Source organism: Somniosus microcephalus, chromosome 1 (assembly GCF_052327205.1).
Source record: "Somniosus microcephalus isolate GS21.2 chromosome 1, FLI_Smic_1.0, whole genome shotgun sequence".
Lineage (NCBI taxonomy): Eukaryota > Metazoa > Chordata > Chondrichthyes > Squaliformes > Somniosidae > Somniosus > Somniosus microcephalus.
The window spans coordinates 239,791,568-239,816,660 of NC_140987.1; the positions used below are offsets into that span (position 1 = coordinate 239,791,568).

Here is a 25,093-nt window from a genome sequence, read left to right on the forward strand (position 1 = left end):
ACAAAAGGGAGTCATCTAAAATAAATTGTGCACCCAAGTTTTGGCGCAAAAGTTTAAGCAGCCTCTCGGGTATAACTGGGGGCTTGCTAGTAGCTAAAGAGACCTCGACAGACGGGCTGAAGAGTGTGTGCCGGCGGGCAGCAGCACTCCGGAGCAGAAGAAACGTACCCGAGAACACGCTGGAAAAGCACTTGGACTCTGGGCTCTTTGACTCTGGCTTTGAAACATCTAACTTGCGTTGCTGTGACCTCGTGTGGCAACAAGAAAACCTAACAAGAAGCCTGGGAGTCACTGAAAGATCAACCATCATCCAGCGCTGACTCTAGGAAAAACTTGTTTACCATCAAAACGTCGACCAGTGCTAACACCGAAGACACCGCAACCAGCCAAGGAGTCCACAAGATTGAGGAGAGAGAAAGCAGTGTGCAACTGGTCTGAACTGTGGAGAAATCCTTTGGTGAGCATAGTCCCTGTAATTTCAGAGCCTAACTTAGTTAGTGTAGTGGTGGGAGGTGGTTTTATTGTATTTTATTTTTTTTCCCTCACTGCATAACCTCTGTACCCGTTGCGTATACGTTTTTGTTTAGTTAATTCGTGTGGTGTGCGATTTCTAAATAAAATATTTGTTCTTGCACCAAACAGTTGTCTGCCGACATCTATCATATCCCCTAAATAATTCCAAGCCCCAAAACCAGGGAGTGGGACGATTCGAACCGTCAAGGTCAATTTAAAAGGCCGACAAACCCACCACCCCATCCAGGTTTAGCCATTCACCGCCAGATCTGGCAGGACCACATTATCGGGTCCTGCTCTCGTCTGCCAAAACTGCCCACTATTCCAGGATCATTCTGGAATGCAAAGATAACCCCTGGCTTCTATTCTCTACTGCTAACCATCTTCTTAAACCCCTCTCCCGTCTCCTCCAACAAGTGCGAGGAGCTAATGGACTTCTTTGTCTCTAAGATTGAGACCATCCGTTCAGCTGCCTCTGTAACGTCCCTTCCTTCCCCAAGCCCACCGGGCCAAACTTCCTCTAAGATTCCCCCTGCCCTAGTCCTAAACGCTCATCTTTCTCCAGTTTCCCTCCGATCTTCCCTCATGACCTCTCTGCATTCACCTTGCCCATGAGACCCACTTCCTGCTCCCTCACCCTATTCCCATTAAACTGCTGACCACCCAACTTCCTTTTCTAGCTCCATGTTCGCTGACATTGTTAACGGTTCTCTCCCCTCAGGTATTGTCCCCTCTCCTTCAAATCTGCCATCATCACCCCTCTCCTCAAAAAAACAACCCCCGACCCCTCCGGCCTTGCAAACTACCGCCCCGTCTCAAACTACCCCCAAACTCCCTTTCCTCTCCAAAGTCCTTGAACGTGCTGTCGCCTTCCAAATCAGTGCCCACCTTTGCCGGAACTCCATATTTGAATCCCTCCAATCAGGTTTCCGTCCCTGCTACAGTACCGAAACGGCTCTCAAAGTCACAAATGACATCCTTTGTGACTGTGACAAAGGTAAACTATCCCTTCTTCTCCTTCTTGACCTGTCTGCAGCCTTTGACACGGTTGACTACTCCATCCTTCAACACCTCTCCACCGTTGTCCAGCTGGATGGGACTGCACTCGCCTGGTTCCATTCTTATCTATCTAATCGTAGCCAGAGAATCACCTGTAATGGCTTCTCTTCCCGCTCCCGCATTGTTACCTCTGGTGTCCCCCAAGGATCTATCCTTGTCCCCCTCCTATTTCTCATCTATATGCTGCCCCTCAGCGACATCATCCGAAAACACGGCGTCAGTTTCCACATGTACGCTGACGACACCTCACCACCACCTCTCTCACTCAACCCCTCCACTGTCTCTAAATTGTCTGACTGCTTGTCCAACATCCAGCACTGGATGAGCAGAAATTTTCTCCAATTTAATACTGGGAAGACTGAAGCCATTGTCTTCGGTCCCCGCCACAAACTCCGTCCCCTAACCACTGACTCCATCCCTCTCCCTAGCATCTGTATGAGGCTGAACCAGACCGTTCGCAACCTTGGTGTTGTAGGAGTCTCTGCACTCCTAGCAAAGAATCTATAAACTCACTAGTAGTTAACAAACTGAGTTTAATGTACTAAAACTTTACAAAACAAGAAAATGCAGGAGAAGCTCTAAACAGGTCTATTCACTATCACTCCACAAGAGGACTAGCTGGAAAACGCCCTCTACCTCGGACGTCATCATGTTTCCTGCCGTTGGGACGTCACATGACCCACGTGATGACGTCATCGCGTCAGATCGCGATTTTGTCGATCTAGCTCTGTTTAACCAGAGCCAACATTAAAAGGTAATAAACATGATTAAAGGCAATTGTACAAGTCACTGTGAGAGTTTCTTAGTGGCTTTGCCACATATGCCCCCCCAGAATTGTCTTTAACGAGAAGAGGCAATCGCTGAGGAGGTCGGACAAGCCTGTTGGACCGACTCCTAAATTCCCGGAGGGGAAAACGCTGAGCAGGCGGCGAGCTGGCAGGTAACACGGCGCTGTCAGGTGTGGCGGCGGCCAGCCGTGGCACGGAGGCTGCGCCAGCTCGATCGGTCGTTCGAGGTCCAGGTGCGCAGGCTTAAGGCGATCGACAGAGATGTGATCAGGCTTGCCCCCGACGTCGATCACGAAACTCTTGTCCCCTGCCTGCAAAACCTGGAAGGGCCCTGCATAACGAGGTGCGAGCGGGGTACGATGGCTGTCTTGGCGCACAAAAACGAACTTGGCCTTCGACAACTCCCCCGGGACGTTGGACGAAGGCAAACCATGCTGTGAGATTGGAACTAGGCGGAAACAGCGGGCTGCATTCCGGTGGGTCTCTCTTTGCCTGGCCGCGGACCATGGCCGCGTAGGGGACGGCAGGAATTCACCCGGAACTCGAAGTGGTTGCCGATAAACCATCTCCGCCGCCGCCGACTGGAGATCTTCCTTCGGCGCCATGCGGAGTCCAAACATCACCCACGGCAGTTTGTTGACCCAGGATGCATCCAGAAGGCTGGCCCTGAGCGACACCTTCAAGGAACGGTGGAACCGCTCGCACAAGCCATTCGCTTGCGGGTGATAGGCCGTAGTGCGGTGGAGTTTAACGCCCAACACGGAAGCCACCTCATTCCACAGTTCGGACGAAAATTGCGGCCCACGATCTGACGAAATATCCGCAGGGACACCAAACCGGGCTACCCATGAAAGTACGTAAAGCCCCAGGACGGTGGAAGCGGGCTCACTAAGTCAATGTGAATGTGATCGAATCGCTGCTCCGGGACCTCGAAGATGGCGAGCGGGGCCCTGACATGCCGCTGCACCTTGGCCCGTTGGCAAACAACACAGGTGTTCGCCCAGTCTCTGACGTCTTTGCGTATTCCCCTCCATACGAATTTGGAGACCAGCAGCTTTTGCGACGCCCGCACTCCAGGATGCGATAGGCCGTGTATGGCGTTGAAAACAGCCCGGCGCCATTTAGATGGGACAATCGGACGGGGTGCACCCAACGAAACATCACAGAGCAGAGTAATACCAGCGGAATGGAACGGCACATCACTCAGCTGGAGCCGAACGAAAAACCTGGGTCTTCGGGTCAGCCGCTTGGTCAGCCGCCATCTGTGTGTAGTCAATGCCCAATTGGACGGCCTGGACGGCAGCGCGGGATAGGCAATCGGCGACGACGTTGTCCTTACCGGCCACATGCCGAACGTCGGTGGTGAGCTCCGCTATGTACATCAGCTGCCTTTGCTGCCGAGCCGACCATGGTTCCGCAGACTTGGCCTTTGCAAACGTCAATGGCTTGTGGTCAACAAACGCGATGAAGCGGCGTCCTTCGAGGAGGAAGCGAAAATGGCGGATGGCCAAAAACAAAGCCAACAGCTCTCGGCCGTTGTAGCTGGCGGCTAAAGGCGGCCAGGAGGTTGCAACGCGCCGTCGACCCACTGCTCCTGGACGGCCCCCACCGCGTAGTCTGACACGTCCGTCGTGAGAGCGACGGTGGCTCCCGGCAGGGGGTGTGCCAACACGGTCGCGTTGGCGAGCGCAGTCTTCGTCTCCTCGAAAGCGCGATCCATGTCTTGCGACCATATCACTGGCTCCTTTCCCGTCATGCCCGAGGGCCTCGTAGAGCGGACACATGAGCTGCGCTGCCCTGGGGATGAAACGATGATAGAAGTTCACCATCCCCAGGAACTCCTGTAAGGTTTTCACGGATTTCGGTTTTGGGAACTCTGCGATCGCCTCCACCTTGACTCGAAGTGGCATTGCCCCAGCGGGGGTTATGCGGTGGCCCAGGAAATCAAGTTGCGCTAGGCTGAAAAGGCATTTGTCCGGGTTAACGATGAGGCCGTGCTGCTGAAGCCGTCGAAAAAGGACCCGAAGCTGCTCGAGTTGTTCCTCCCTGGAGGTGCTGGCAATCAGAATATCATCCAAATAAACAAATAAAAAATCACGGTCCCGCAGGACTGAATCCATGAGGCGCTGAAACGCCTGCGCCGCGTTCTTAAGTCCAAAGGGCATTCGTAGGAATTTAAAAAGTCCAAAGTGGGTAATGACCGCCGTATTTTCAACATCTTGAGGGTGCACTGGCACCTGGTGGTAACCACGGACGAGGTCGACTTTCGAGAAGATGGACGTCCCCGCCAATTGTGCTGAGAAGTCCTATATATGGGGAATGGGGTAGCGGTCGGGCGTCGTTATCTCATTGAGGCGGCGATAATCACCACAGGGCCGCCATCCCCCGCCGAGCTTGGGGACGATGTGGAGCGGGGAGGACCAGGGACTACTGGACCGACGGATGATCCCCATTTTCTCCATCACGGCCAACTCCACCTTCGTTGCCGCTAGCTTGCTGGGCTCTAAACGTCGCGCCCTGGCGTAAACTAGAGAGCAGGTAGTCGAAATATGATGCTCCACCCTATGCTCGATGGTCGAAGCCGAAAAGGTGGGCTTCGTCAGCTCGGGGAACCTAGAGGAGACGGGCAAAATCGTCAGGCGGTGGCCGCGCACATGAAATCGTGTGTGACGCAGCCATGCTGCGCGCCCCTGAAATATCGTCGAGCGTGGCGGCGTGAACGAGGCGTCGATTTTTCACGTCCACCAACAGGCCGTTGGCGCCCAAAAAGTCGGCACCCAACTGCGAGATTTGAGCGGTGATGAAATTCCAGGTGAAAAGCTGTCCACCGAAACAGACTTGGATGAGCCGCTTTCCGCAAGTGCGGATCGAGCCCCCGTTGGCCGCTTGCAGAGGGGGACCCCGTCCGCCAGACCGAAGGTCGATGACCGAGGCGGGAAGTATGCGGCTTTGCGCCCCCGTGTCGCATAGAAAACGACGGCCCGAGATGGAGTCGGTTAAGTAGGTGAGATATCCGGAAGCGCCAATCGCCATCGTGGCCATGGGGGAAGTACCGGGCCAGCGTGCTTCACTCGCGGCGGTCTATTCGACGGTCTGGTAACGAAACTGCACGGTGGGCGGCAGCAGCGGGCCTTCGGGCCGAAACGAGCACGGTAGTAACAGTCGTCGGAGGCGCCTTGGTCGGAGCCGGGCTCCTCGTGGCGGGGCGTTGCACGATGGTGCAGCATTGTTGCCGGACTGCGTAAATCTTATCCACCTCTTCGGCGAGCGCGAGGCAGTCTGCGGTTTCTGCTCGGGCGAGGGCTGCCTGGACTTGCTCGGGGAGCTGAGTAAGGAACAGCTCGCGAAACAGAAAGCACTGGGGCTCGGACCCCAGGAGAGTCAGCATGTGGCTCATAAGCTCCGAGGGTTTGGAGTCACCTAACCCTGGTAGCGTCAGTAAACGGCGAGCGCGCTCCGCTTTGGTAAGACCAAATACCTGCAGCAATCGTGTCTTGATGGCTACGTACTTGTCAGCAGTCGGGGGACTCTCCAGAAGGCTGATGATTCTCGACGCAGTCGAGCTATCGAGGGCGGAGACCACGTGGAGATATTTGGTCTGGTCCTGTACGACATTGCGGAGTTCAAATTGCGCCTCGGCTTGCACAAACCAAGAGGCCGCCTGGTGTTCCCAGAATTGGGGGAGCTTCAAGGTCACTGCATTGGCCTCCATTCCTGGCCCGTGTTCTGCGTTCACCGTGAAAAACGATCGCGAGGATTCGGGGTCACCAATGTAGGAATCTCTGCACTCCTAGCAAAGAATCTATAAACTCACGAGTAGTTAACAAACTGAGTTTAATGTACTAAAACTTTACAAAACAAGAAAATGCAGGAGAAGCTCTAAACAGGTCTATTCACTATCACTCCACACGAGGACTAGCTGGAAAATGCCCTCTACCTCGGACGTCATGACATCATCACGTTTCCCGCCGTTGGGACGTCACATGGCCCACATGATGACATCATCGCGTCAGATCGAGATTTTGTCGATCTAGCTCTGTTTAACCAGAGCCAACATTGAAAGGTAATAAACATGATTAAAGTCACTGTGAGAGTCTCTTAGTGGCTTTGCCACAGTGTCATATTTGACCCTGAAATGAGCTTCCAACCACATATCCGCAGCATAACTAAGACCACCTATTTCCACCTCTATCATCGCCCGTCTCCACCCCTGCCTCAGCTCATCTGCTGCTGAAACCCTCACCCATGCCTTTGTTACCTCTAGACTTGACTATTGGAACTCACTCCTAGCTGGCCTTCCACATTCTACCCTCTGTAAACTTGAGGTCATCCAAAACTCGGTTGCCTGTGCCCTAACTCGCATCAAGTTCTATTCACCCATCACCCCTCTGCTCGTTGACCAATACTGGCTGCCGGTTAAGCATTGCCTCAATTTCAAAATTCTCATCATCATTTTCAAATCCCTCCATGGCCTCGCCCCCCTCACCTATAATTTCCTCCAGCCCCGCAATCCCCGAGATATCTGCACTCCTCTAATTCTGCCCTCTTGAGCATCCCGATTTTAATCGCTCCACCATTGGTGGTTGTACCTTCAGCTGCCCAGGCCCTAAGCTCTGGAACTCCCTCCTGAAACCTCTCCGCCTCTCCGCCTCTCTTTCCTCCTTTAAGATGCTCCTTAAAACCTACCTCTTTGATCAAGCTTTTGGTCATCTGCCCTAATTTCTCCTTATGTGGCTCAGTCTTTGTCTTCTAGCTCTCCTGCGAAATGCCTTCGGATGTTTTACTACGTTAAAAGGTGCTATATAAATACAAGCTGTTGCTATAGTTACGGTATCCCAACACCAACTCCTTGAGGACACCACTATTTACATCCTACCAGTTCGAAAAACTTCTGCAACATACACTTTTATTTATTTATTAAAGTCAAGGTGCAAATTAGTCGCAGCAGATCTCACCAGGAATGCAAATAATGGCACAACATCACAGTTTAAATAAAATGTTGCTGCAAGACTCTTCAGCTTTAATCCTTATGGCATCAGAGGGGTTGTTTCACCACAGTTTGATGTGGTGCATTATTGTAAAGTTTGTGATTCGTTGGCAATATCTTTACTGGCGTGGCTTTACACATCCATGTAATTATCTACAAGTAGAGAGCTACCGTAAATATCCAAGTACGGGGTCCCAAGTTTCATACTCAATTTTTAAAAGCAGATGGGTGGAATTTTCAACTTTACAAGGCCGACTTTGAGCCATATAAACTGCTTCATAGTAGCAGGCATTTGAGAGAGGAAAGTTTATATAATTTCACTCTTGGGAGAGGAAGCTATGAGCATGGGCCTAAATATTGCAGAATGTGAATACATTAAAAAAAAAAGAGGGGCAATCCAAGCTCTCCCATTAACTCCGAGTTTATCGATTGAATAAGCTGCGTCATACAGATGATGAAGCTTCTGATTTTTATCGAGTTAATAGAAGTCAGTCAGTAGAGGGTCTACATTCACCCTCAGTGTGTGAACATATGTGGCATGAAGCATGGCTGCTATACCCCTCATGGCCCACAGCCCTCGGGCACCTTACCAATTAGCCATTCTTGTGCGATTCTAAGAAGTGAGTATTGGCAGGCTATTTTGTCAAGGGGTGATCACAGCCAAGACTCACCCAATGTCTATGCACACACATTTCCAGAAGGCGTCATTGGACAGCCATCAGGAGCAAGAACCATGGCTATCGGTCCCTTCTGTAGCCCACTGTAGTGCTCCTACGTGCCACCTCGACCGGGTTCAGCTAACTCAACATTGACCAGCAATCAAACCTGCCATCCTTGGGTCTGTAGAGCTTAGCGGATACGGCTTTACCAACCAAATCATTATCTAAAATCCTGTCAGTCATTCATTACTAGAAAATTATACACAGTAGAAAACAGAGGTGTCCAAACAATGGCCCGTGGGCTGTACGAAGTCCTTGAGCACTGGCAACCTAGTCCTCAAAACCCAGACGATGTAATTTTTATTTGTGCTAATATTTCTTCTCTTTGGTTTGATCTGTTTGAATATCAAGCGGCTGTAATTTTGGATAGGATCATTCTTGATGCTGCTGCCTTATTGATGGTAAATCCTAAAACAGGATCAAGCTGATGAAAATATATGCAAATTAATGGGGACATTTCCATGGCCAACCTAGGTAGCCCACAAAGACAAAATGCTTGGACACTACTGCTGTGCAGAATCACATTCAATATAATTTTCCACTTAGACCTCTAAACGAACACTACAAAAATTTCCCATTTTAACTCCAAAGGTTTGTGTTATTTTTGTAATCTAACAACTTACCAGTTACTGCCGCTGTACCGACGAGTATCGTCAGGAACCATGGGGTCCACATGGTCATTATATGAAATCCGGTTGTAAAAGTGTAACAAATGTTTTTAGGCGAGGCACAGAAAATGCTCCCAGTAGACATTTCTTCAGTAACTTAGACACGACATTGACTGGCTGCAGGAATGAAAGAAGAAAACTTGATTATTATAAAAAGGTGACAAGGTTAACCTGAACAAGATTCCAGCTGAATTTTATATGGAGGTAAAATTAAAAGTTGATGTTGCATTAGAACTTCACCTAGCATTATCCCAATCGATGAAAATGCCAACCAGAACAGTAATTTCGGCTTTCCTATGTGGGAGTCCAACAGAAGGACCCCTTGTGATAATAAACTGCAGTTCATGTCTTTCGCATGCACACTCACGTGCTTCGCCAATCTTTAAAAAGACGGATGGAGACACGGCCAGCTACAAAGCGGTAAGCTGCTTAATTCTACAGCTAGTAATCATGCAAATTCCACTTCACTCAATCGCCCTTCTCTCCTCAAAAAAGAGAAAATTATAAATCACGTGTGAATTATGAAAGGTTTCAGAGTGGATAGAGAGAGAGTGTTTCCACTTGTGGGGAAGAACAAAACTGGAAGCCATCAATATAAGATAGTCACCAAGAAATCCAATAGCGAATCCAGAAGAAACTTCTTTACCCAGAGTGGTGAGAATGTGGAACTCACTACCACAGGGATTGGTTGAAGTGAATTGTATAAATGCATTTAAGGGGAGGCTAGATAAGCATATGAAGAAGGAAATAGCGGGTTACGCTGAGAGTTAGATGAGGAAAGACAGGAGGAGGCTCGAGTGGAGCATAAACACCGGCATAGACTGGTTGGGCCGAATGGTCTGTTTCTGTGCTGTATATTCTATATAATCCTATGTCTTGTCCCTTTTGTTGTCTGATTTAATTGTTTATAGCGTTAACTTTCTTTCTCGAAACATGTTCAACAGCAAAAAAACAGCCACCTACATTTTAGCTTCCAGCTCCGGGCCCAAGGCCTATAACTCGCTGTCCTTTGTTTTAAAATCTCGCCGATTGGCCCATGAAAATGTTTTTATCCCCTTTTCTTTTTGTCAATTCTGACCCCAGGAACAGTAGGGCCAATGTATCTGACACCTACCCCATGAAGGGATTCACCAGCAGGCTTGTCAACCAAACTGACTCCCCCCTCTCCCATGCTGTGCCCACGTGAACACAATAGGTGTGAATATTTGTTGGCCATCTGAGACGCAAAAACAAATTCCTTCCTGTCCCCAGCCACGGTGAGACCTCTCCACTGCCATCTCAATGCTGTCGTCTGTGGCTTTTTAAACCTGTGCAAATTCACTTTTTGAAAAAAACATAACTGAAGAAAATATGATTCAAAATCCCTATTCCTCAACATCAAAGGTGGTCCACGATATGTTCACAAGCAGAACTTTGTCACAAGTGCACATATGCAACTCCTCCGACGTAGCCAAATCTGACCCACGGATTTAAAATGGCATAAATTCAGTATCCCAGGAACCAGCTCATATTTACCATGCATTGGTCTGAAATATAAATGGGATAAAATATTTTAATTATGTAAGTGGAAGGGTGTTCAGTACATCTTATTACTCTCTTAAGCTCCAAACATTTTAAGAGCAGGAAACATTTAGAGTCGGCTAAGAGCTTGGTCATGAGTGGGCAACAGTCTAGCCGATGTCTCTCACTATTACCAGCGAAGGCCCATTATTTGACAAAAACGAAGACTAAATATGTCACCCGCAACAGCTTTTCAACCGATTAGATTTCAGGATTTGGTCCAAAAAAGGTGTAATAAGTTACAATTATACTCGCGACATCGAAACCTATTGCTAGTACATTGTAATAATGTAGATATAAGCACTGTCACTGCAATATTACATTTGCAAAGGAACTATAAATGGCCAAAGAAACAGAAACAGAAATTTGCAGTGTTATGGGGAAAAAGCTGGGTAGTGGGACTAAGTTGGACCGCTCTTTCAAAGAGCCGGCACAGGCATGACAGACCGAATGGCCTCCTTCTGTGCTGTAAGATTCTATGATGCAGGAGAGTTATTCCAGTGTCCTGGCCAATATTTAACCCTCAATCAACATAACAAACAATTTATCTGGTCATTATCACATTGCTGTTTGTGGGAGCTTGCTGTGCACAAATTGGCTGCCGCGTTTCCCACATTACAACAGTGACTACACTCCAAAAGTACTACATTGGCTGTAAAGCGCTTTGAGACGTCCGGTGGTCGTGAAAGGTGCTATATCAATGCAAGTCTTTCTACCTTTCCCCTTGACTAAAAATAAACAAGCTGGCCTTACATCTCATACAAACCACCGCCTCCTGAACAAGATACAATGGCCCAGATTTTGCGCTGGGTAATGATGGCAAACTCAGTGTTTGCCGTCATTACCCCTCTGATACTGACTGTAACTTCAGGATTTAGTGCATGCACATCTAAACGTGGAAATCTTGAAGCTGTGGTCAGTCATTCACTGTTCCAACACTGGGTTTTAACAGTGTATTGACTGCTGTGAAAGTACAGTTTTCTCACTTAGACACAAAATGGCTTCCTGGGCATAGAATAAAAACTCAAATGGCCGACAGCATGATTCACTAATCAGTTTCAAGGGGATGAGACAATTTAGGAATGCTACATACATACTCCTTATCTGTGATAAGCTTAACAAGGAGCCTCGTTTACCAAACAAATAGCCAAGGACATGTTAAGGTAAACATCGGCCCACAGGCTCAGTTGGTACAGTGGGAGAACAGAAGGATCCCATAATAAAGGATTAGTTAATCTTATCCCAAGGTAGTTCCGTTCGTTATTCTAACGAAGCCTGGAATACGTTGTTTCAGTAATTTGCAAGGTCTGTGCCTTTGTAATCAGGTATGATTCAATACTATGTCATGTGGCATAGAAAGCCTGTTTTGTTTCTGTACTGTATAAATATGTTACAAATTCTGTATTACTTTGAAGAGGTCTGATGTAGCCTTTGACTACACAACCCTTCCCTTGCAAGCAAATAAAGCCCATCTTTAACGATACTTTGTGTTTAAGAGTCTTACTCGGGAGTCGAGACTTCGACACTGCTAAACAACAGATCTAGCCCATAGAAGTTAATTTTCATATTTGTGGAATGTCAAATTCCTCCATTATGATGCTACAAATGTTAAAAAAAAATTAAGTTTGTTCATTATATTTCAGCTTCTATCTTAACCCCATGTGTATGTCCCAATCTTTATTTCACTCTCTAACATTTTTAAAAAGTGCAGATAATCAGTGCTTTTCATTTCCTGGTTTGCTGCCGAAGAATTCTTCAATGTGATTGGCTGCCGAGACAGCTGGACAACGTCACTGCTGCACTACACTAGGAATCCCCTATTGCACATCGAGAACCCTAAAGTTTTCACCAGAGATGGTCTCTGTGGACAGCTTTCTTCGAGGTCAGCGTCAATCGCTGTTGTATCGCCGCTGATCGCAAATTAGAGACCATTATTACAAGTCGTTCAATACTGAATGGTCCATCCATCACTCTACTAGCTGCATGGCCAATATGAGGAAATTAAAAGTTACAATTGACTTACAGAGGCTGTATTTCTGAGCCGCAACATAAATCACATCTATTTATGTCAAGTCTCTCTTGAATGGTGACCTTTGGACTGCATTACCATCATCAGCAGCAACACTGATCTGCTTACACCTGAATCTATTTTCTGTGGCATGGATTTTTTTTAAAACTTTCTAATGTATGTAAATCATCTAACTTAATAATCAATAGCTCCTCTTTTCACTTTGATGAGTTTTTGTCAGTTCCTTTAAATTCTGCTTTAAGAGTTCCATCGCATGCAAAATACTACTATAATTATTTTTTAAAGGATGAAATAACTTTCCACACAAATAACAAATACTGATTTAGTTTTGAGGATTTGGCCAGCTGACTTAAAGATGTGAATGCAATTGTATTCAAAACAATCCCCCCTCCCCGCTCCAGCCTTCTCAAATGACACCTTGATCACTGCCACTCTGAGGGCAGCAGCTGGAGGAGCAGGTTGCATGACATCACCATGTTTGGCACATTGAAACTCAAGAAACATCTGCCAGCTTCATTCAAAGCTGCTGTGGAGGGGTAAGGTGAAGTCAGTAAAATAAAATATCTCAGCCTAATTTACAGATTAGACCATCATTGCATTTATTTTTCGGGTCTCGCACACATCCCAGCTTGTGGGCACATTATGCAACATTTACTTTGCCCAGTTTTAGTAAAAGAAAGAACTTGCATTCATATAGCGCCTTTCATGACCTCAGGAAGTCCCCAATTAAGTCCCTTCTTAAGTGGTGTCATTTGTAACGTAAGCAAACACAACAGCCAATTTGTGCTTAGCAAGGTCCTACAAACAGCAATAAGATAAATGACCAGATAAACTATTTTTAGTGGTATTGGTTGAAGGACAAATATTGCCCAGGACACCCAGGAGAACTCCCCTGCTCTTCCGAGAATAGTTCCATGGGATCATTTACATCCATCCGATAGAGCAGAGTTTGCCGTCTCATCCAAAAGATGGCACCTCTGACGGTGCAGGACTCAATCCGTACTGCACTGCAATGTTAGTCTAGATTATTGTGGCCCAGAATTTCCTGGAACAACACAGTCGGTGATGTACGCCATAAATTACGTTGTTTCGCTTGCAAATCTTCCGTTAAGAACTTAAGCCAAAACCTCCTGGAAAAGTAATTTGAATACACTGCAGCGAGCATGGCAAAATCAGGGAGCTCAGAAGTGATGCAGCCAATTGCTGACCCCATCTACATCAACAAACTAATTAAGCAGATCAATATTGACATGACTCGAGTCATAGAATCTGCATTTCAAATCCCTTCACTATACTGAACTTGATCATTTACAGAAAATTGTCTGAATTCTGGACACACTCAGCTGCTGTATTCACTATTGAAGAATATTCTAAGCAACAGATTTATTTCATTTATTTCGATGATATTAGTAATTCAAGCTATCTGAAAGTCTCAAGAGTAAACAAACTCTCACTTTCATCAATGGCATGTGCAGATACTCCACTGCACCCTCTCCACCCCCACCCAACACTGCGCACACAATAAACAGTACACCTAATACACAACAGTACATTTGGATGGACATTAGTTTGATTTAAATGTAAAGAGCAAAGCTTTTATTTTACTTTAATAAATTATTTTGAACATATGAATGTAAATACATATACAAATCAAATGCACTGTGGAGTACCTTCACCACACAGACGGTAGAGGTTCAAGAAGGTGGTTCACCGCCACCTTCTCAAGGGCAATTAGGGGTGGGCAATAAATGCTGGCCTTGCCAGCGACGCCCACATCGCAGGAACGAATTAAAAAAACATTGCTTTCATGATTTTTGCACTTGAAAGCTCTACTTCACAGTGAACATAACATAAGAATTAGGATCAGGAGTAGGCCATCCAGCCCCTCGGGCCTGCTCCACCATTCAATAAGATCATGACTGATCTTCAACTTCAACTCCACTTTCCCGCCCGATCCCCATATCCCTTGATTTCCCTAAAGTCCAAAAATCTATCTATCTCAGCCTTGAATATACTCAAGGATTCAGCCTCCACAGTCCTTTGGGGTAGAGAATTTCAAAGATTCACAACCCTCGGAGTGAATTAATTCCTCCTCATCTCGGTCTTAAATGGCCAACCCCTTATCCAGAGACTATGCCCCCAGTCCTAGACTCCCCAGCCAGAGGAAACAACCTCTCAGCATCTACCCTGTCAACCCCCCTCAGAAACTTATGTTTCATGAAATCACCTCTCATTTTTCTAAGCTCCAGAGAGTACAGGCCCATTCTACTCAATCTCTCCTCATAGGATAAACCTTTCATCCCAGGAATCAATCTGGTGAACCTTCGTAGCACTGCCTCCAAGGCAAGTATGTCCTTCCTCAGATAAGGAGACCAAAACTGTCCAGGTGTGGTCTCACCAAAGCCCTGTACAACTGTAGCAAGAATTCCTTACTCTGCTACTCCAACCCCCTTGCAATAAAGGCCAACATGCCATTTGCTTTCCTAATTGCTTGCTGTACCTGCACGCTAACTTTGTTTCCTGTACGAGGACACCTAAATCTCTCTGAACACCAACGTTTAATAGTTTCTCAACATTTAAAAATGTTCTGTTTTTCTATTCTTCCTACCAAAGTGAATAAACTCACATTTCCCCACATTATGCTGCACTCACTTAACTTGTCTATATCCCTTTGCAGGCTTTGTGTCCTCCTCACAGCTTACTTTCCCACCTAGCTTTGTATCGTCAGCAATGGATACACTGAACTCGGTCTCTTCATCTAAGTCATTAATATAGATTGTAAATAGCGGAGGCCCAAGCACTGATCCTTGCGGCACCCCACTAGTTACAGCATGTCAACCTCTCTGTTTTCTGGTCAGTCAACCAATCCTCGATCCAGGCTAATTTATTACCCCCACTGCCATGAGCCTTTATCTTGTGTAGCAATGTTTTATGTAGCACCTTATCGAATGCCTTTTGGAAATCCAAATATACTACATCCACTGGTTCCCCTTTATCTACCCTGCTAGTTACTTCCTCAAAAAACTCTAATGAATTTGTTAAACATGATTTTCCTTTCATAAAACCATGTTGACTCTGCCTAATCATATCATGATTTTCTAAGTGCCCTATTATCACTTCCTTAATAATAGATTCCAGCATTTTCCCGATGACTGATGTCAGGCTAACTGGCCTGTAGTTCCCGATTTTTTCACTCCCTCGCTTTCTTGAATAACGGGGTTACATTTGCTACCTTCCAATCCGCTGGGACCATTCTAGAGTCTAGGGAATTTTGGAAGATCACAACCAATGCATCCACTATTTCTGCAGCTTATGAAAACTTATTTTTGATGGTGAAATGTCAAAGCTTATTTTTATTATATATACATAAAAGTCTATTCACATGATAGCATGAATAGTGGTAAAACGCACTTCCGCCATAATTCCCTCAGTGTTCAGCATTGGAAATGAAACCAACCCTGTAGATGCGTCATTCTAGTCTCCAGCAAATTATGTGTGTTCAAGTCACTGAAGTGGACTTGAACCCACAAGCTTCTAACTAAGAGGTGAGAGTGCTACCACTGAGCCAAGGCTGACAACTGTGCAGTACAGTCTAAACAGAACATTAAAACAGAAGTGCTGTAACATTATTGGATATGGTCATACAATTCATCGAGGCACACTAAATCTAAATTGCAGCACCTGAAAACCATCCCCAAGGGCCTATGGCCAGTGTTTGGTCCAATATCCATGTTCCAGCTCCATATGCCAACCAGTTCTGTGTCAGAGTGCACTGCAGCATGCTCCCGAACTGCAGTACTCCGTACTCCCCTCACAATCCTGCATCTACCATATAAGGAAGAAAGGAGGACGAGGAATCAAGTCTTTAGTGGGACAATGTAATCACTAACTATTTATAAAAAGAGGTTCCTTCCAAAACACCTGACCCCTATACACCAGATGTACGCTCTCCCACAAAAAAAAATACATTTCACTATCAAGACTGCACTGTCTTCTATTGCCTTGTAACCAGGGATTATGTCAGCATTGTCAAGTCTTGAGATGGCTCATTTAAAATTGAGCCAATAGGGGGTGCTAGGTCTCAGGAGAAGACTTAATAAAATTAAGATTACAGTAAGTAAAAGGGTAAAACTAAATTAAACACATTATAGCAGCCCAAGGTAGTTCTCTCCATGTTGTCAGTGATGTCTGCAGCCTCCCTGTCACGCAGAACTGCTTGGCAGGTAAACGGTGCTTAAGGGAGCCATTAGGCCACACTTGCAGTGCAGACAGAACTCTAAGTGCTATGATAAAATTATATGAGAAGGAGCTAAAATTCCATGAAATTTACTATAATACTTTGTTTTATTACATCTCTGCATTGACGCATCCTCTCGGATCATTCAATGCAACCTGCTTCAGAGTACCAAAGTAACTCAACAACAGGATGCTTGGAGGCACGAGTGACACAAGCAAACAAAAAGCTCCCTGGTTTTCTTGCTTTCCTGCCCTCCCTTCTTGCCTGTGCCTAAACGAAGGTTAGGAACTCCACAGTAAGGTACTGCCACTAGCACAGCACTAGCTCTGGGTGCTAACCTGCTCATAATTTTATTTCATAAAGTTGAACCAAATGAAATTTCATCTCGAGCAGCCAAGACCCATTGGCAGTAGTCAAAACCAATCCCAATGCAAAAATGTTGCACAATGGGTGATATATGAGCAGCGCAAGGAGGCTTAGAAAGGGTAGCAGTTAACATTGAGGCAGTATGGCAAAGCAGTTAAAAACAGAGCATTGGGATATTGGAGTATATGGCAGAAGAATGGAGTCCAAGTCTACAGAGATTATGCTGAGGCTTTATAATTCACTGGTCAGATATCACTTGGAATACCATGTAATTACATCACCAAGATTCAAAAGGGGACATTCATGCATTGGACAGGGTGCAAGAGCAGCAATGTGAATGATCCTAAATGTAAAATGGTGAACTGAGAGGAAAAGTTAGAGAAGCTCAAACACTACAGCCGGAAAGAAAGTTAAGGCAGGACCCCAAGGCGTACAAAACAATACATAACACAAAAAGGTGAATCCTGAATATAACCAAGGTAAGTCAGACTGGAAGACAAATATAAATGAGTGAAAAGTAAATTGAAAAAGCAAATTGGAAAAAAATAAATCCTTTACTCAAAAGCGGGATAAACTTTTAGAATAATCTTCCAGCGAAGGCTGTAGAGTTGGAAACATTAGGAGGTTCAAAATACAGCTGGAAGCTTGTCTTGATGAGTTAACCACGAGAGGAACAAGGTTCAACAGATCAAAAGGACGCTCTTTAATGGAATTTATCACCATTTTGTTCTTCATGCTGCAAGCAGACTCATTTGGTCCCCAAGCCAGATTCTAGCTCTCTCGACTGAGCCCATTAAAATAAATGAAGCTGGGATAGGTAATTTTGTTAATTAGTGTCAGGTGCTTACTTCATGAAACAGTAATCTACCGTTGCAATTTTTTTTGGGCATAATAAATTGAGATAATGTAATTGAGCAAAACTTATGAAATCAATATAAAACCAACATCACAGCCACCACTGAAGAATTAATGTCGACAGAAAAAACATATTTGTGCATGTGCCCATATTTACTAAAGGTGAAGCAAGTAAAGAAACTGTAGTAGGAGGATTGCTCTCTCTTTTAGCTTACAGGCAATGCATTCACAAAATATGAACCCCTCTGTCCTTTACAGCTCATTACCTTGCACCATTTCATAAGAGTCCCCTTGGATTAACCTTTGAGACCAAAATTTCACCAGAAAGGCTCCAAAAGAGAACGACTCCACAATCAATTGAAAGTTTCCAATCAGAAAACACATGTTAAACCCAATTATGGTAATGTTATTGGAACTAGTTAAATCAGTCAGATTGCAAAATGCTTGACCAACAAGGTTCAATTTAATGCAATTAAAACTTGACCAGCAGGAAAAAAGTCACAATTAGCATACACATGGCTTTTGCTCACCAGTCATTTTAAGAAGACATGTGACAACGTACCAGGCAGTGGTCAGTCACCTCATGAACTTAATCTGCTGGGACAGCACCAAATGTGCTGGTGTTAAAAAAAGACAATGGAAAAATGTAAATGTGCAGCCCTTATTTTTAGAATCATAGAATGGTTACAGCACAGGAGGCCATTCAGCCCGTCGAGCCCATGCCGGCTCTCTGCAAGAGGACTTCAGCTAGTCTCACTCCCCCACCCTTTCCCCGTAGCCCTGCAATTTTTTTCCTTTCAGGTACTGTACTTATCCAATTCCCTTTTGAAAGCCACAATTGAATCTGCCTCCACCACCCTTTCAGGCAGTGCATTCCAGATACTAAACACACGCTGCATAAAAAAGTTCTTCATGTTGCCTTTGGTTCTTCTGCCAATCACCTTAAATCTGTGTCCTCTAGTTCTCGACCCTTCCGCCAATGGGAACAGTTTCTCTCTGTCTACTCTGTCGAGACCCCTCATGATTTTTAACACTTCTATCAAATCTCCTCTCAACCGTCTCTGCTCTAAAGAGAACAACCCCAGCTTCTCCAATCAATCCACATAACTGAAGTCCCTCATCCCTGGAACCATTCTTGTAAATCTTTACTGCACCCTCTTGAAGGCCTTCACATCCTTTCTAAAGTGCGGTGCCCAGAATTGGACACAATACTCCAGTTGAGGCCGAACCAGTGTTTTATAGAGGTTCATCATATCTTCCTTGCTTTTGTACTCTATGCCTCTATTTATAAAGCCCAGGATCCCATATGCTTTAACTGCTTTCACAACCTGCCCTGTCACCTTCAATGATTTGTGCACATATACCCCAGGTCTCTCTGTTCATGCACCCACTTTAGCATTGTACCCATTAGTTTATATTGCCTCTCCTCATTCTTCCTACCAAAATGTATCACTTTGCACTTTTGTGTGTTAAATTTCATCTGCCACGTGTCCACCCATTCCACCAGCCTGTCTATGTCCTCTTGAAGTCTATCACTATCCTCCTCACTGTTCACTATACCTCCAAGTTTTGTAGCATCTGCAAATTTTGAAATTATGCCCTGTACACCCATGTCCAAGTCATTCATATATGTCAAGAAAAGCAGTGGTCCGAGTAGCAACGCCTCACTGTATACCTTCCTCCAGTCTGAAAAACAACCGCTCACCACTACCCTATTTCCTGTCACTTAGCCAATTTCGTATCCATGCTGCCACTGTCCCTGTTATTCCATGGTCTTCAACTTTTCTGGCAAGCCTATTATGTGGCACTTTACAAAGTGAGGGTTGAACTTTGTACACAAGGTGAAGGAAGTGCCAGAGAATGGAATACATGTCCACTTGGATACCAGTATCAAGCACTCCCAGCTGTCAAGTAAAATTCCCTCTGCTCTCTCCAATAATGTGCTTAAACCTAATTTCTGCACTGTATCAGTGCAATTATTGTCATTTCCCACACCGGTAATATTTGGGCTTAAGAATTTAAATTTTGTGGAAACTTGAACCAAACATGGAACAATTTTGTTGCAGACTGAAGCTCTCTAGAATCTGGTTTGAAACTTCCCAGCTTATTTCACTTGGAACTTCACAGCTGGCAGAGAGAAAATGTCTGGGTAAATTCGAATACAAATCCCCGAGGTGAAAGAATAATGTCCTAAACAAGTGCACTACCCAGTCCTTGAAACAACTCTATTTTTTGTTATTTTCAATGCTTGATTGAAACTTCCAGCTGCTTTCACAATATCAGATATCAATTTTGAAGAAGGGTTCGACCCGAAATGTCAACTCAAATTTCTCTCCACGGATGTTACCTGACCTGCTGAGTTTTTCCAGCATTTTCTGTTGTTATTTCAGATATCAATTGTTGAACTCGAATTGGCCAACCGTCCTTGGCCTCTTGCATTGTTCCACGGAAGCTCAACGTAAACTCGAGGAACAGCACCTCATCTTCCGATTAGGCACTTTACAGCCTTCCGGACTCAATATAGAGTTCAACAATTTCAGATCATAACCTCGGCCCCTATTACATTTTTACTTATATTTTTTATCTACACCTTTGTTTTGTTTTTTCCCTCCCCCCCCCCTTTCCTTTCCCTCTCTCCCACATGGCAGCTGTCTCCCATTCTGCCAGCGCATTTCACACCTAATCTAGAGCTGTCTTTTGTCTCCACTAGTCCTATCACCATCTCGTCTCGTTTTGAATACCTCTTAATGTCTCCTCTTCTCTTTTGTTCTCTCCCAGCCTGGCCTCTTAATCTATTTCATTCCCTGTGCCTCCTTAGTCTTGATAAAAGGTTTGGACCCAAAACGTCGACTCTAATTTCTCTCCACGGATGTTGCCTGGCCTGCTGAGTTTTTCCAGCATTTTCTGTTGTTATTTCGGATTTCCAGCATCGGCAGTATTTTGCTATCGTCTGGGTTCAAATCTGACTTCAGGACTTGAGCACGAGTTTGACACTTCAGTGTAGTACCGAGGGAGTACTGCACTGTCAAAGGTATTTTCCTTTGTTAAGACGCTAAACCAACATTTCATCTTGTGCCTGAGGTTCAGGTGGGAATTAAAAATCCCACTGAGATTTCTGATGGACATGACACACTTGATAAATAAATGCAGCTTTTGTTTTTACATGCCCACCAGCAGCCAGTTACAGAGCATTATTAAAGAAAGACCTGCATCTACATGACATCTTATGTCTCTCAAATGCCAAGCATTTCATATACAATATACTGCTTCAAAGTGCAGTAAATACTATCGCGGCAAACACAGCAGGCATTTTGTACACAGCCATGTCTCACAAAAAGCAATGGCTTGAATGATCAGTTAATCTGCTTTTGGTCTCCAGTATTCACCAAAAGACTCCCTGCTCTTCTTTGACTCGTGCTAAAAGATCCTTAATGTCAACTGAATGACTAAACAGGCAGATGGGACAAGCTGCTGCCTGGAGTGGACCGAGTCGATTCAAAGATGGAGGAAGCACTGTGCTTTAATACCCTGTTCAGATTAAAATAGTTAGACATGTTAATTTTAAACAAAGCCAATTAATAAGACAGCACCTGCCGAGGTCCCAAAAGAAAACTATTTCCACAGTTGAGATGGGGGGGGGGGGGGGGGGGTGAGGAGGGGGTAAAAGGAACACCTGTAATTTTGTAATGGTCTTTAATCACAGTGGATCAGTCAGGAATTAGTGCACGGGACTGTTAAGAGCGGCAAGGCCGAGAAATGTTGGGAATCTGATACTTCAAAACCTGTAACCCTGAAAATAAGACCTACCACAAACAACTCTTCAGAGATATTAAAACATATTTTTTAAATTTCCCGAGGCATTGCTCATAAATAAACAGAACTGGAGTGTGTTTCCTGATGTTTACTGAGCTGCTGTTGTTCATCCCGTGACACAGCAAATTTACTGAAGTATTGCATCACATGATAGAGCCGCGAAGCCATTAGACACCTTAGTTTCTGCTCAGTTGCCCAGGTTTTTTCAGCACAATTCACCTGAAATCTGCCAAATCAGCGCAGAAGATTGAGGAATTTCAAGTGCAAATCGAGTTTCCGTGATCTTTTGTGCTAGTTTCAAAAGCTATTAATTTACTACCAAACTGATTATTACACCAATGTAACTAGTAAGTTATTCTGTATAGTTTTTTAAGGTCATTTCAGTTAATTAAAAATCAGTTAACTCTAGGCAGTGGACTAGACACACTGATTAAAAAATGTTTATTTTTGTGATAAACCCATTTTCAGCTGTATTAATAAAATGGCACGCAGTTACAACTCAAATATATTTTAAAGGTTGTGCTGGTTCCTGGAACATTTATTCAGCAATATGCAAATGAGTTTGAATGAAAACTTAAGCCAAAAAAAACCTTAAAACTAGCATAATTTTGAGTGCTATTTGCACCTGGATTACCAATTGAAAAAAGACTTACATTTATATAGCACCTTTCACAACCACTGGATGTCTCAAAGCGCTTTACAGCCAATTAAGTTTTTTTTTGGAGTATAGTCACTGATGTAATGTGGGAAACGTGGCAGCCAATTTACACACAGCAAGCTCCCACAAATAGTGGTGATAATGACCAGATAATCGGTTTTTGTTATGTTGATTGAGGGATAAATATTGGCCAGGACACCCAGATAACTCCCCTGCTCTTCTTCAAAATAGTGCCATGGGATCTTTTACATCCACCTGAGAGCACAGACGGGACCTCGGTTTAACGCCTCATCTGAAAGACGGCACCTCCAACAGTGCAGGACTCCCTCAGCACTGCACTGGAGTGTCAACCTAGTCTTATGTGCTCAGGTCTCTGGAGTGGGACTTGAACCCACAACCTTCTGACTCAGAGGTGAGCATGCTACCCACTGAGCCATGGCTGACACTGCATCCAAAGCAGAAACACTTGGCCCTTATATACAGAATACAGGCCTTGATCGACATCCCAACTATTAGTGTTTACCAACCATTTACAAAACACAAGATCGGAGTAATTTTGTTGTTTTGTCTACAAAACTAAATGACTAAACTTTTTTTCGCTCTGTCGCCCACAGTGGTTTTTGCAATATTTGTTTAAGATGTAAGCACAATTTTCTTGTTGATTCTTCCCAGCTTCTTCTCTGAAACCATTTTCCTATTTATTAGCTATTAGGACGTTAAAAAAGACGAGCAAGAAATTCTGAGAGGATGTGATGGGCACTTCTCGTGTGTGACGTTACACAATGGTTACACGATGGTCTTCCCACCAGCAATCCCACCACTCCCACCTCTGCTAAGACCAAGGTGAAGTATGCCCATATGAAGCAGACGGACCCACTGACCAATGCAGTCACCAGGATGCACCCTAGGATGCTGAAGGAGGAAATCGTGGAGGTACTGCCTTTAAAGAGGAGATGTTTCGGGTACAAATCGAGATACATTCTCACAAGGGGGAAAGGTAGGGCAACTAAAGCCAGAGTTCCCCGGATGATGAAAGAGATAAAGATTAAGATGAAGCAAAAAAGAGTGCCTATGACAGATGTCAAGTTGAGAATACAAGTGAGAATCAGGTTGAATATAGAATGTTCAGTGGGGAAGTGAAAAAGAAAATAAGAGGGGCAAAGAAAGGGTATGAGAATTGATTGGCAGCTAACAAAAGGGAATTCAAAAGTCTTCTATAGGTATATAAATAAACAGCTAGTAAGAGGGGTGGGGCCGATTAGGGACCAAAAAGTAGACCTACGCATGGAGGCAGAGGTTATGGCTGAGGTACTAAATGAGTACTTTACATCCAGTATGTATCCATTCGCAGCTCCAGCGCCACAATGCGGTCTGCCAGTAGCTGCAGCTGGATACACTTCCCGCACACGGTCGTCAGGGACACGGGAAGTGTCCCTGATTTCCCACATAGTGCAGGAGGAGCATGCCACAGGGCCGAGCTTTGCTGCCATGACTTACCCTTTAATTAATTTAAATTAAATCAATACCACCAATTATACTACAATTAAATGATATACTCAAGGGCCCTCGTTTCCTAGCACTCCCTGCTACACAACAGAGACCTTAGAAACTATTACCACAAAATTAAGACCTTCTAAACTTTATAAACTATGAAGCTTAACTGTCAAACTATATAGTATAAATACTCACCCAATCAGCTGCTTCCTCCTGCCCGCGTCACGTTTTGAATCGTGACGTGGCTCTGGAACGCCGCCGCCGCTCTGAGAGATTGGTAAGCCTGTGAAAGACAGCCCGCGAAAGCGAGTTTAAATACTCACTGAAACTCCGCTCTCACCACTCTCGACTGGCCATTTTGGAGGCATAACCATGTTGTGTAATATATTTAAAAACTTGTAACTGCACAAATGGTGAACTTTTGAGGTAATTTTTGTTCATGAAAATTTATGTTTATTAAAGATTATATAAGTTGGCAAACTGACTAATAGTGCAGCAAAGGGTGAATTATTTGCTCCCTCATTCTCTCAGTCCCTGACTTTCTCTTATACATTTTCTGCTTCCTAAAATTTATGTTTAAATGACTTTTAATGCAGGAACATAAGCACTGTAGCTGGCTGATGGGGATAGTAATGGTGGGGTATCTGAGGGCACAAAAGGGGCTACTGCTAGGTTGGAAGCTGAGGTTGATTGGAGGGAACACTGTGGGGGGCTTGGAGCCTGGTGGTTCCAAAGTGTAGTTTGGGTCCCTTTCATCTGGGTCCCCTCTCTCTCAATGAGTTTATAAGAGTTACACCCTGCTCTGCCTGCCTCCTAGAAACCCCTAATACTGCAGAGCCTGCCACCTCCCTCTCCCAGTTGCTCCAAAAACCTCTTCTTCAGTCCTGCTGGATCCTATCCTCCCCACTCCTGCAGTCTTCCTCACTTTCAGATGCTGCAACACCGTCGCCGTGGTAACAAACTCCTAGACCACAACAGAAAATGCTGGAAAAACTCAGCAGGTCAGGCAACATCTGTGGAGAGAAATTTGAGTTGACATTTTGGGTCGAGCCCTTCTTCAAAACTGGAAAGAAAAGAAAATAGATCGAAGGCAGGGCTGCGATCGGACAAAAGAAGTAACAGAAACAAAAGAAGTAAAAGAGAGACAATAAAAGGTATTCGAAGCTAGACGAGATGGTAATAGGCTGAGATTAGGTGTGAAGTGTACTGGCAGGGCAAGAGATAGCTGCCAGGTGTGAGAGAAAAACAAAAGGAAAGGGGGGAGACAAGGAGTGGAAAAATTACAAGAAAAAATGTGTAATAGGGGCCGAGTTTATGATCTGAAATTGTTGAACTCGATAGAGAGTC

At 44.9% G+C, this 25,093-nt stretch overlaps 1 protein-coding gene across 22 annotated transcripts in view; it reads right to left on the minus strand.

Annotated features, from left to right (window-relative positions):
• Nucleotides 1-25,093, minus strand: part of LOC147124680 (adhesion G protein-coupled receptor L3-like) — a 783,432-nt gene that overhangs the window by 527,250 nt on the left and 231,089 nt on the right. For 21 of the 22 annotated variants that reach the window (XM_085991353.1, XM_085991371.1, XM_085991380.1 and 18 more), the window contains one exon: nt 8,690-8,851. In XM_085991353.1, coding sequence (XP_085847479.1) covers nt 8,690-8,819 — 130 coding nt within the window. In that variant the 5' untranslated portion in view covers nt 8,820-8,851. Of the gene's footprint in view, nt 1-8,689; nt 8,852-23,941; nt 24,030-25,093 lie in introns of all 22 variants that reach the window. The other variant, XM_085991334.1, reaches the window with a different exon arrangement.